Source organism: Eulemur rufifrons, chromosome 14 (genome assembly GCF_041146395.1).
Source record: "Eulemur rufifrons isolate Redbay chromosome 14, OSU_ERuf_1, whole genome shotgun sequence".
Classification (NCBI taxonomy): domain Eukaryota; kingdom Metazoa; phylum Chordata; class Mammalia; order Primates; family Lemuridae; genus Eulemur; species Eulemur rufifrons.
Window position 1 is genome coordinate 3,833,871 of NC_090996.1, and position 13,118 is coordinate 3,846,988.

The following is a 13,118-nucleotide window of genomic DNA, read 5'->3' on the forward strand; positions in this document are numbered from 1 at the left end:
ATTGCAAACAACTTAGCTATATTTCAATACTGATCCCTCAGCTCCAAAAAGACGCATAAGTAGGAGATGATTATAATCATTCCATCATTCTGTAAATAGAACACCAGGAAACAAGACTATTTTCTTAAAGCCAACAGCAGATCAAGCACAGAAGCTGACCTAGAAATAGGTGACTTTCAATCTAACCACCTTACCCCACTTATTGTTTAAGTTCAATCAGTATTTGCTGGTCATATTAATCAAGGACAGAGGCCAAGAGTAGATAGTGCTTAGGGAGACTAAGTGGTCCAGCCCTGCTTAACTGTATTAGTCAGGATAAGTATCACTAGCTGCTGTAACAGATAAGCTCCAAAATCTCAATGGCTTAACACAATGGCCCAATGCAAGAGATGGCTGGGGAGGATGGTGCTCTGCTCCATGCAGTCATTCAGGGACAAGGATCCTTCCATCTTGTGTGCTACCAAGAAGTGGACTCCAGGGCCATTGCTGAAAGGTAAAGAAAGAAGGCATGTAGGATGCCCCAGGTGTTTTTGTGGGCCACGTCTAACAGCGGCAAACATCACTTCTACCCATTGCCATGGCTCAGAACTTAAGCACATGGCCCCACCTGATGGTAGGAGAGGTTTTAGGTTAGCTCTATGCCCATGGAGAAAAGAAAATTCCCTAGTGAACACAGCATTGCCTTTGCCACTCCAACTAAAGACAAGATAGTTCTAGGCTGTCTAACGTCAGCCTCCCTAAGCCAGACCCTGGTCTGGTATAAAGGGTAACATAAAAAAGACATCCTCTCTGCCTTCTAGGAAGTCCAATCTAAAATTCTGCATTGCACACTCAAACCCAGGTCTGCGGCATAGATTAAGACAGTGGACAGAAATGAGGAGGGTACACTAGAGCCAAAAGATTTACCTTCTAGACACAAGGGAACCACATTAACATTTGGATCCGCTTCCTGGAAGCTTGTGCCTACGCGATGACACACAATCTCTGAAGCCCCACGCCCACACTTCTGGGGCCTGGAGCCTCAGATGGATGGCGCGACTCCTACGCAAGGCTTGGTATCCATTAACACATGACTGTCACCAGATGATGCTGGATCTTGCCCAGTTAAAGCCACCATGATACCACTAAGATGGATGTGCAGACACAGGGCAGAAGCCAAGGAACAAAGCTAGCCCGAGGCTGCTGAGAGTTGTCCAAACGAAGAAGAAATTAACAGTGTGCACTTGTCAGCACTCTTGTGCTTGTTGTGCTAATTTCCTTGCAAATATAAGCAAAGCCTTTTAATTAACTTAATATCAATTTCACTTTTCTCACATTTTGTTCTAATTATGGGCTGGATTTAAAGCTCACACAGCATAATTTAGAGCCTTAGAATGAACAACTTTACACAAGAGTGACTGCTAAACCTGAGTGACAGAAGGTTCCCTGTGGCCACACTGTCCCTGGTGGCTGGCATGACCACAGTTACCCCAGCGCATTGCCCCTCTGCAGTCCCCGGACCAGCTACCAACTGAGCACTACTTGACCCCACACCCGTGAGGCAGCGAGTACCAACTTCACAACAAAGACCCAGAATGGGGCAGCTGGTAGGTGTCTCTGTTCAACCAATTTATTCTCTGAGTTTCAGCTTCCTCACATGTAAAATAGAAATACTAGTGTTAAGTAGGTTTGATGTAAAATTAAATAACACAAAACATGGGATATGGACTTGAGGCTCAAAAACATAGCTGTGTGGTAAACTGTGGTATACATATGTATGGACAAAAATACCATGTATTATCATATTGCATCAAATCTAAGATGCCTTCAGCTGTAAGATACACCATTTTTATGTACCCATAAGGGGAAGAAAGGCTGCCACTGATCAATGACACACCACTGATCATAAGATGAATCCCAATTTCAGAGATGTAAAAATGTGCATCTTAACATTGACAAAATACAGTTATACATGGTAGTTTCAATCTATGAGATGTCTTCAGGTCAAATCTAAGTTTATCAGAATGCCCAAGAAATCAAGTATTCTAACTTCATTGAATTTTTAGTTAGCCAAGAGTCTTGCTTTATTTTAATATTCATTGAAATGTATTGGGGGTAGAAAGGGGATGGCAGACACTGTGGATTCACGACGCAAACACCACCCCGTCCCTCCTTTTGCTACCATCATACTTTCTCTGGAAAGCAACTATTCTCTTAAAGCAAGGTTGGTCATGGGACTATGTCCCGGCCCACATGTAGGAGCCTATCAGGCAGAGTTCTGGAAAAGATTTTCTTTCCTGATTAAACAATAGGAGCAGATGTGGCCACTGGTACAGGAATTCCTACCTTGTCCAAAGATGCAATGACTGGAACTACAGCAGCCATCTCGTAGCCATGAAGCAAAGACCAAGAGAAATATAACGACATGAGCTGTGACATCATGATGCCAAACCAGCACGAGCTCCCACTACTTCTGGACATGTGACGTGAGAACAAGTTACTTGCTCACAAATTAATTCCTAAATGACATGGAGAGGGATTTTAGAAAATGAATAAAACTGACTCTTCTTGGAAATCACTGGGTCTGATCATGTCAACAACTCATTATAATGCAAGACGAGACAGGAACAAGGGCTAAAAGCCTGAAAACATCACAAGCGCCCAGAAGAAAAGACAAGTGATCCTGACAAGGTAGTCAGGGCATAAAAGGCTTCTGAATTCATCCTTGGAGAATGCATGAAATTTTAATAAGATTGAGGGAGCGTTATTCATAATCTGAGAGTTAAAGTACCCTAAAGTCGTGCGGCTCTCATTTTACAGATGTGTAAACTTTGATCCCTAGAGGGAGAGTAGCCCTAGAACCCCGGTTTCCTGACCCTAAGTTCATGCTCTTTCTACTGGGGACGTCTGGCACCTCACGAGCTGCGTGTAACTACAGGACATCCCTCAGCAAACACTAATCGCACAATTAGCCACTGTGTCTGACGCCGGGACGGAGGAAGTTCTTCTGGAACCTTGCTCCCTATTACTTGTCAGCACGTCCGTGTGTTGGTGTCTGGATGTGACCGCCTGTAATTACGTGGCGGTTTATTACTCATGCATGGCAAGGCTGAGGCTCTGCAGTTAGCAACGACAGGGACATTATTAATAGGGAAAACTTCTGTATCAGTGGCTAAGCCGGTTGTCGTTCACACGTCAGCACAGTCTAAAGACCTGTCAGGGGCACTCGCTGAGGGACAGGCAGGTCTTTCAGCCACGCAAGTCCTGCGTTTGCTCTCCGTGCTGAGGGAGGGAGAGAACGCAGTGAGCACATCTCACTGGGCTCTTCCCAGGGGCCACATGGGCACTGCGTCTCCAGACTGCCCTGCTGAGGGGGGACAATTTATGTGCTTCTTTGGGGCCCCTGTTCCCTGCTGGCCAAAGACCACCCCATGGGGAGCAGGCTGCCCTGTACTTCTGGGTTCCATCTCTCGTTCCTTCAGTAGCTGCTGAGAAAGCCCGGTTCTGCCCCTGCATCGTGACATTCCTTCTAAATCCAGAAGGGCAGGAGGGCCCGGAGGCCTGGCGGTGGCCCCAGACACCACACCCGTGTGGACTCAGTCGCTGCAGCAGCCCCAGCTGGGACAAAGCCTGCATGAAGTCGGCTGCCGGGAGGCAGATGGGGTGGAACAAGCATCCGTGTCATTTAAAGGCAGCAGTGGGAGCGAGGCGGGACGGGAGGGGACTGCGTCTCGAGTCAGACCCCTCCTCCCAGCCCTCTCCACGGCCTCCCGCAGACCCCCCTCCCACAGCCCACCGCCCTCCTGCCTTGGCTCGGGGAGGTGTGGGGAACAGAAAGAACTGTCACCACGTGCTGGACGAGCTGAGGGCCCAGCTCAGATGAGAGCACGCGTCATTGTGGCACCGACACCTGCCGCGGTGGGAACTTCCTGGAGAATAAGTTGATCCACCATTAGTGGGATGCCACGGGGGACAAGGCGGCGAGGACCCTGGATGGCAGGACGATTCCTGGCAGACTGCCCAGGATGGACCCAGGAGGACGGGAGCCACGGGCAGCTGGAGACAGGGGTGTGCTTGGGGCCGGGCCTCAGGGAGAACCGGGAGCCCAGAGGAGAGCTCACCGCAGAGCTTCCAGGGTTCATTCAGATTTGCCAAATGCAGCAAGTCCAGGTGCTGACTCTCAGCTGGGGACGTGGACACAGAGGCAGTGTCTCCAGGGAGGGGCCGCGGGAACCACTGAGATTCGGGGCGGGTGGGGGTGGGAGGAGTCTGTACTCGGAGGCGGGGCCAGCCGTGCCAGCGACACCAGCAGGGTCCACAGGCTGCTGCAATCTAACCCACTCTCCCGCCCGTCCTCGCAGGCACCAACCCTGACACGACATCACCTTAGGTCACCGCAGTGACCTGGTCACCTGATGGCTCCCCACGCCTAAGGAATTAAATCCAAACCAGCCTGGGATTCCAAGCCTGGCGCAGTCCAGCCTCCAGCTGGCCTCCCGAACAAGCTGCACTCTGCCACAAAGCTCCCGCCACAGTGCCTTGCTTTTGTCCCCACACACTCTCCTGCCTACGCCGTTCCCTTGCTCTGGGCCCTGACCGTCTCTCAGGAGCATCCATTGCCTCTGACTTGCTTCCACCTCTTCCACAGGTGGTCTCACTACCTGGCTCCACGTGTCAAAACTTCTTAGCACTCTTGTTTAAGTTCAGCGCTCCTTGGTTAAGCACCTAGTGTGCGCCAGTTCCGGCCTCATTACTTCCATGCTCACTCTAACATTCTTCTGGGACCTAGCAGGGAGCTGGTGAAACTACAAACGTATCTTTCCGACAAGCCCACGGTGTCTAGGTAGGCAGCACGTCTGCACCTCTCTGGACTCTCAGCAGCTGGCGCACACCTCGCAGCGAGGACGTGCTCGCTAACGGATGTGAACAGCCAGCGTGTTCCCCCATGGGATTTGACAGACATGGGCTGCCGTTTCTTCTCCTGGGCCTCAAAAGCCATCACCCAAAGGCACTGTCATTATAAGTAAGAGGAAGGGGGAATGCAAGGAGAAAGAAGAAGAAAAAGTTCAGCCTTGAACACAAGGAGGAGAGAAGGGTCACAAGTAATCCAAAGAGTCCAAGAAAGTTAGAAGGAAAAGGACCTTCCTTGCCTCCTTTTTTTTTTTTTTTTTTTTTAAGAGACACAGTCTCATTCTGTCGTCCAGGCAGGAGTGCAGTGGCACAATCATAGCCCATTATAACCTGCACCTGCAACTCCGGAGTTCAAGCCATCCTCCCACCTCAGCCTCCTGAGTAGCTAGGACGACAGGCATACATCACTAAGCCTGGCTAATTTTTTTATTATTTGTAGAGATGGAGTCTCACTATGTTGCCCAGACTGGTCTCAAAATCCTGACCTCAAGCAATCCTCTCACCTTGGCCTCCCAAAGTGCTGGGATTACAGGCATGAGCCACAGTGCCCAGACCATCCTCTTACCTCTTTTGAGATTCACAACACAGACAACAACGACCATGCTCTGCTATGAAGCATCACTAGCTGTCCATGCGTTCATTTGAGAAACATTTGCTGACACCTACCACGGGCCAGGGCAGCTCCAGCATCAGAGATGTCAAGCAAAGCAAACAAGTTCTCTTCCCTCAAGGAGTCTGTATCTCACAGCTGCCTGTGTTGCGTTCCATGCTTGTGCTCTACATTGTGAATTTCAACTTATCCTGACATAGGAGGACCCCATTTTGCAGCTGAGAAGTGAAGTGACTTGCCCAAGGTCACAGAGTTAACAAGTGACAGAGCTGGAATTCAAACCCAGTCTGTCTGATGCCCAAGTCAACAATCTTTCTTCCAAGATATTCTTAGACTCTCGGGTCATCCAGTCTTAGGTTGTTTCTTCACTTGCCTTGGGCCTCTCTGTGTCCATGCTCCCTCTTCCCGTGGTCACTCTTAGCGCTTAGTAATTACTGAGCTTCTTCCTCTCCACAAAGGACACTCTCGATTTGGCAACAAGCAAAGGTCAGGGGAGTTGGATTTCTTCTGCGAGAGTGACACTGGCTGCCTCTCCGGCTACCTCTGGGCTGGGCAGGAGGCAGCTGCCCCCGCTGGCAGGGTGCCTGTCACACACACTGGCCAACACAGATGTGCCTGCATCTGAGGGCTGCTCAAGAACGGGGCTCCCCATTTCTCCAGGAGGGGCCAGCTGCGACCAGATGCCATGAGTCCTTGGAGGTAAAGGAAGTGAGCTTCCCTCCAGCACTCAGGCCCTGGCTCTGCTGACCGAGCCTCTGCAGCCCTGGGGCCCAGCCTGTCCTCCAGCCCTGCTGAATGTCTGTGTGCAGCATGTGAAGGCTTGCCCTGCCCTGGTTTCCTGCTGATGCTCTGACTGATTTTAATACGCATGTTTGCCCTCTCCTCTCTTCCCCTTATGTCCTTCCCACGGGAATGCTGGTACCATCCAAGATCCGTGGCCCACGGGAGCACGTCTCCATCCCAGCAGCAAAGGGGAAATAGCACCAGGCCAGCTCTGGTACCCATGAAAAGAGATGCTTTCAAAACACCATCCCTCTCTTTCAGACTCCACCTTGGGGACCTGTGAAAGCAAACCTCTCCTCTGTCCCTCTGTGCCAGTTCACTTTCTTTGCCTAGGGGGTCTGGCCTATGTGTCAGGCTGGATGGGCCATGCTTGGGTTATTTGGGGACGTTGTGGTTTTCTGCAGCTCAGACTCCAGCTTCACGTGCCTGGGTGGCTTGGGGGCAGGACTGGGATAGGCAATTGTGACGTCTTTCCATTTCCACGAAGACTTTCAATTTCTTCAAGCAACCTCGCTTCTATTCAATATCCTTCTGAAATCTAAATTTGGAACCTAACTTGAATCGATTGCATTTCCTCCTACAACAGAGCTGCCCTGGGCTTACCGGGCTAGAGCTCTGACGTGCAACCTTCGTCCTTCCGCTGCACTGCCTGGGGACTCGGGGGGCAGGGGCGGGGGCGCCAGGGGAGGGGAGCAGAGGACACCAGCCAGGGCCTGCAGCCTGCACAGGGCGAGGGAAGCACCACACCCCCACCTCTTCCCCCTTGCTCATCAGATGGGTGCTGGACTGGGGAAAAGGACCCTGGTATTCAAGAATCCTGGCTCTGCTCTCCACTGGCTGTGTCACCCTGGCTAAGGCACACAGCATTTTATTTCTCACCTTTCTCATCTCTAAAATGAGCAAAATAAATAACATCCTCAGAAGGTGAAAGAAAAGTGACAGAAAGCCAGAAATCATGTACAGTTATATGGGAATTCTAACAAGAAATCTGTCTGGCGGGGTCTATTTTCCTAATCCTGATACAAAAATCACCATGCCATCATTTTTAAAAAATATTTTAACATAGTATTTTCTTCTGTGGTTTGTTTTTTTTTAGATTTTCCAAATTTTCTACAATAAACATGTATTAATTTTATTCAACAAAAAGGAATACACAGTTGACCCTGCACAAGGGTTTGACCTGTCCACTTACATGCAGATTTTCTTCTGCTTCTGCCGCCCCTGAGACAGAAAGACCAACCTCTCCTCTTGCTCCTCCTCCTCAGCCTCCTCAACGTGAAGATGACAAGGATGAAGACCTTTGTGGTGACCTACTTCTACTTAATGAATAGTAAATAGATTTTCTCTTCCATGTGATTTTCTTGGCAATATTTTTTCTCTAGCTTACTTTATTATAAGAATATAGTATATAATACGCATAACATACAAAATATGTGTTAACTGACTGCTTATGTTATTGGTAAGGCTTCCGGTCAACAGTAGGCTATGAGTAGTTAAGCTTTGGGGGAGTCAAAGGTTATACGTGGATTTTCAACTTCACAGGGGTTTGGTACCCCTAACCCCAATGTTGTTCAAAGATCAACTATAAAGCACGTTCCTATCATAAAACCACTCATTTGAAGAAAACACACTGAAACTTGCTGGTTCCTAACCTAACTGACTGCTTCACTTCCAAGCTCCTCCAAGGATCTGGTTCCCTTCAGTCAGGACGGTGAAGGCTACAGTGGCCTCAAGATGGCGCAGGCAAGATGGTGCAGGCAAGATGGCTTCCTCACACTCACTCTCCCTAGCTAAGTCCTTCCAGCCCTCTCCTCTCACCACATCCATTCAACCCAACCCAGCCTTTACAATCTTGAGGTTATTTCCTCTATGGCTATGATTTACCTCCTAAAACTAGCTCTCATCCAATTAATCAACCAATAAACCTTAAGTGCCCACATTATGTGCAAGGTGCTGTTGCGTGCTGAGGGATAATGGCGGTGTTAAAAAGTTTAAAATATGGTTCCATCCCTCTAAAAGCCCACAGTCCAGTTCTGGACTCAAAAAATAAACCCACGGTGGCACAGCAGTGCAGGCCAGGGGTGAAAAGGGTCATGGACAACAAAGACTTGAGCAACTCAGAGCCAGAAGAGCTCAGACCGTGTGCCCTGCCACAACCCTGTCCCACGAGGTGTCCAGTAAAGGACGGCAGCATGTGGGAAGGGGGTGGGGGCGCAAACCAGGGCAACTGGTACTTCTCGAAGACTGGGGCTGAACTGTGGAGGCTAAAAATCCCAAGGCAAATGCGACGTATTGTGGCAAGTGGACGGCTCTGGTGCAAGGATGCAGACGGGAGTGGGCAAGAGCAACAACACCAGAGACACTGTGTCAGCTGGCCTGAATGGTGGCCTTCATGCTGGACCACGACTCCTTACGAAGCAGGAAGCCACAGGAAGATGTGGGGCCCTTTGGAAGTGGTGCTCTCCACCCAGATAGCTGGAGCCATTGTGTGCTCACTGGGATGGAGGACAAGAGACCAGAGGCAGGGCACCCGGTTAAAGGACAGTGGCTCAACTGTCCAGGTGCAGGAAATAAGGGCGGGGGCAGCGGCAGCCACGAGGGGCCTAACGGAAGGAATGGAAGAACAGCTGCAAGAGACATTCTGGAGGGGAAACGCATTCAGCTCTGGCTGCTCTCTGCTCTACACCAGCATCTCCACTTTCTCTTTCAAGTGTCCCTCTCAGCCTGTGGTAAGAAAAACAAAACAAAACAACAATAACATATAGCTGTTTTTCAGAAGGCAGGATTCAGGATCTTGGAACCAAGTCTTAGCAGAAGTGTGGGTCATTCCTTGCTGTCTCAGTGGGCCACTTGCAGAACACTCCACAAAAGCCTGTTTCATCACTGAGAGAGCACAAGGGATGGTTGGGCTCAGCAGCAGGGGAAGGTGGAGCCCTCCACGAAACCCTCCTGCCTGAACGTCACAGGAGTTCACAGCAAAGGGTTAGGAAACCTGAGCAACCTTTAAAATGCCAGTTCTCACTTTGCACCAGAGGGGCTGACCCAGCGGCCTTGCTCCTACTGCCTGCACCGTGCCCAGCTCCGGCAGGCCTTCAATTAATTCCTAAGGAAGGAATAAAGAACATTAAGGTCAAGGTTTCCTTCTCCTCCAGGGGAGCAATGGATGGAGACAGGCTGCAGAGCAAGAGGACAGGTGAAGGCCAGGTCCCATCTCCCCAGGCACTGGGAGCCTTCTCCTGCCTCCCCCAGCCTCCAGCTGCAGGAGGAGGTCTAGCACATCGACAGATGGGACACGCGTTACCCGACACAGGCACAGGCAAAGAACGGAGAGCGCTTGGGGGGTGGGTGGAGAGAGGGAGGGTCCTCTCCATTTCACAATCTTCTCCTGCAAGCCTCATGTCACTACAAATGATACTAGGCGGGCAGGAAGATAACATCTGCCTAGTTGCAGCTTGAATTCCTCACTTGCCCAGGAAAAGCTCTCAACTGGCTGGGCCTCCCTGCCAGCTCCTGCTCAGAGGCTGCAAGGCAAGAAAACTCAGCCTTCTCCCACCCACAGCACCCAACTCAACCAGTCTGGGAGCTGCTTACATGGCAGAGGGCACAGAGAAAGAGGCCAGACCCCAGCTCAGCTGAAGCAAGCCCTCGGCTTCTCAAAAGCCCACCCAGCCAGCTGCCTTCCAGCCAGGAGGTCAGATGGGTTTCCTGCCCTTGCACTGCGTGGTGTAGGCAGTAGAGCGTGGGAGAGTGGGTCGTGGTCCCAGGCAAAGAGGCAAATTCTCAGGCCCCACCCAGACCTACTAAATCAGGGACTCTGGGTGTGGGGCCCAGAAATCTGTGTATTAACAGGCCCTTCCAGGTGATTCTGATGCACATGCTACGTGCTGGGGCAGCAGCCAAGAACCTTCATTCTGGAGCCAGACAGTCCAGGTTCAATTCCCAGCTCTGATGCTCTGGCTGGGTGACTGTGCAAGTTACTCAGGGGGCAGTAAGAGTGTCCATCTCTCAGGGTCGTTACAGAGACTCAGTGGGTTCATGTGTGTCTGTGTCATGTAGAAAATACCACATAGAATTTTATTATTCCAAGTAGCAGGGCTGGAAGGCGTGGCTATATCCCATTTAATGTTCCTAATGGAAACTAATACTAAAATGACCTGTGTCCCTGAGAAGAGCCTAATAGTTTTAGGTCCTACGGTTATGTCTATGGCAGGAATCTGTGCTGAATAAGGCCCACAGCTTCTAATTCCTCCAGAAATGAGCTACAGGATTTTGTTTCATTCTGTGCCTTAGATTTCAGGCCCCCAAGAGAAGAGCTTCCGCATGACTTCCACGGGCTACCCTACAGCCAGGCCACGCACCCTGCGAGGGGTGGGGAGGAATGCAGTTTCCACTGCAGATGCAAGCTCAAGGCACCCCATGGATACTTGTCCTATGATGTCAAGAAGACCACGGTGTCCTTTCATGTGCTCAAGGATCTGACCACACATACACACACACACACTGCTGCTCCCCACCCTGGCGAATTACCCCACCATCAGTGAGCAGAAAGAGAACAGTCCTTTCCCCTGCCACCTGTCACAGGGGTGATCTCACGATCACTCTCACTGCAGCGAAGACAGGTGAGTCTGGTCCTCAAATGTACACAGCAATATAGCTGTATTTGCAGCTCTACATCTTTTTTCAACAAACCTAATAATTCCCTGTAATTAGAAAGAAAGCACAGATAGAAGTTTGTGCGTAGTGGCCAAGAACACAGGCTGTGTGGTCAACCAGACACAGGGTTCTGACTCCAAACTGCTACTTCCTAGCAGTAGGACACTGCGCACCTTAGTTAACCTCCCCTCACCTTGTTCCCTCATTTTGCATCTGGGGCCGGGGCGGAACCTCCCTGGACTGCGATGAGATAATGCACTTGCAACGTCTTTCCACAGCGTCTGGCGCACAGCAAAACTCCCCCAGTAGTTATTATCACGATCTTCACGATTATTTGCAGTTCGTGTGACAACATGAGTTAGACGTTCAGGAACGGAGGAGGCAACCTGTACCTAAGGACTGTACCTGCCTTGGATAACCCAAGCAGACCTGGAAAGTCACCTGTGCTTTAGTAGGTAACACTCACTCTGGCCTTGGGGACAGAGAATGTCCAGGGACCTGGATCAAGTGTGACCAGGGCACATGAAAAGTCTCCCTCTTATCCTGAAGCACTGAGAGCATTTTAGATGGAACAGATTATGACAACTGTCACCAATGAAATGCCACACCTCGCTTTGCTACACTCTGGAAACACCTGTTTCCCAGGCCCACAGCGAATTTGATCGCCCCTCTGCAGCTCCCGAGGAGAAACCGGGTGTGTTTTTTTTAATAGCAGCCTCCAAGGCGGCGGGAAGGGAAGAGTCCTCATGATTAGCGGTGCAGCCCGCCTCATACAGAGATGACATATTCTTCCAACTTACTAGCTAAGCGCATTAGCTTCGCGACCTGGGGCCTTGACTTTGTCTGCAGAGATTTAAGCCTGCCAATCTACCCCTTCCCCATCACCCCTCACCAAACGCTAAGAGCTGAGAGCTATTTCCTCCTAGACGTTGGCCCGCGCTTCTAGTCCCACTTGGCCGCTCCAATAGTTTCTGCGCTCGGACTAGAGTCGCCAGGGAGTCGCCAGGGAACGATTTCCTGCCCTCACACGGGGACCTGACGCCAACTGTACTGACATGTTTCCAGGATAAAACCAAACTTGCAGCTGGGGCACGGAAAAGAGGCAGGTAGTTGTTCTTTCCAGCAGCCTCGGCCTCCTGCCTGAGACCGGGCAGGGAGGGTGGCGCGCGGGAGCCAGGAGGTGCCGGCTCCCGGGCACAGCGCGCAGGGGCCCAGGGCTCACCCAGTGCCCTACCCGCCCGCGCCGAACTCCGTGGGAGCCGGTGGGCGTCCTTACCATTCAGCTGCCGGTAGACGATGTCCTCGAGCAGGGAGAGGCGCTTCAGGACCGCATCCTGGATGGGGCTGGCGCTGTGCGCGCTGAGGTTGGCTGCCTCGGCGCGCGGCCGGATCTCGTGGAAGGCGTCTCCGCTGCGCACCGCGATGGGCCGGCACTTGGCCAGGAAGAGCACGAAACCGGCCACCGCGATCAAGTTCAACACCAGCAGCACTTTGACTCTTCTCAGTGAAGCCATCAAACAGCCCGGCCGGCCCTCGCCCCGGACCCGCGCCCCCCTGGGCTCCCGCGAGGCGCGGGGCAGTCGGGAGCCGTGCGAGCCTCACACCCGAGACGGCCGGCGAGGGTCGCAGCCGCTGGCCGCCCCACAGCGCAGATGCTGCGGCGGCGACGGCTGGGAGGATGGGGCGGTCGGGGGGACAGCGGGATCGCTCACATGGAAACCACGGGTCTGCAGAAGTGCTCCCCGAGATGCCTGCTCAGTCCACCGCGCGCAGCCCCTTCCAGGAGTCTCAGCCAAAGGCCGGGGGCCGGGGTCTTTCCTCTGCCCCAGTAACGGGTTCGCCTCTGGACCTCGTGCCGACAGCGCCGCGGGCCCCGAGACTGGCCAGGGGGCTGCCCGGGAGCCGCGGATGGAGCGGCGCGCAGGTGCCCGCCTCAGGGCTCGCCGCCTGTCCGCGGCGGAACGCGCAGCGCCTTGGGCCGCACAGCCACCACCCTCGCCCGCAGGCGGCCGTCGCGGTGCGCGACCCGCGCTCTTCAGCCGAGGACCTGTTCCCCCGGGCGGGCGCCTTTGTTCCGCTCACCGACCCGTTCCATCACGCCGGGCAGAGGGGAAGCCCACGCCGGGCGCCCGCATCCTCGGCGCTCCGCAGTCACGCTCAAGTCTCAATTACTCTCAAAGTG

General features: G+C 52.3%; 1 protein-coding gene across 1 annotated transcript in view; it reads right to left on the reverse strand.

Annotated features, from left to right (window-relative positions):
• The window catches only part of GALNT17 (polypeptide N-acetylgalactosaminyltransferase 17), a 381,238-nt gene extending 368,788 nt beyond the window's left edge, over positions 1–12,450 (reverse strand). Inside the window, exon 1 of the mRNA XM_069486333.1 lies at positions 12,213–12,450. Within this exon, the coding sequence (XP_069342434.1) occupies positions 12,213–12,450 (238 nt within the window). The remainder of the gene's footprint in view (positions 1–12,212) is intronic.
• Between the last annotated feature and the right edge of the window lie 668 nt (positions 12,451–13,118).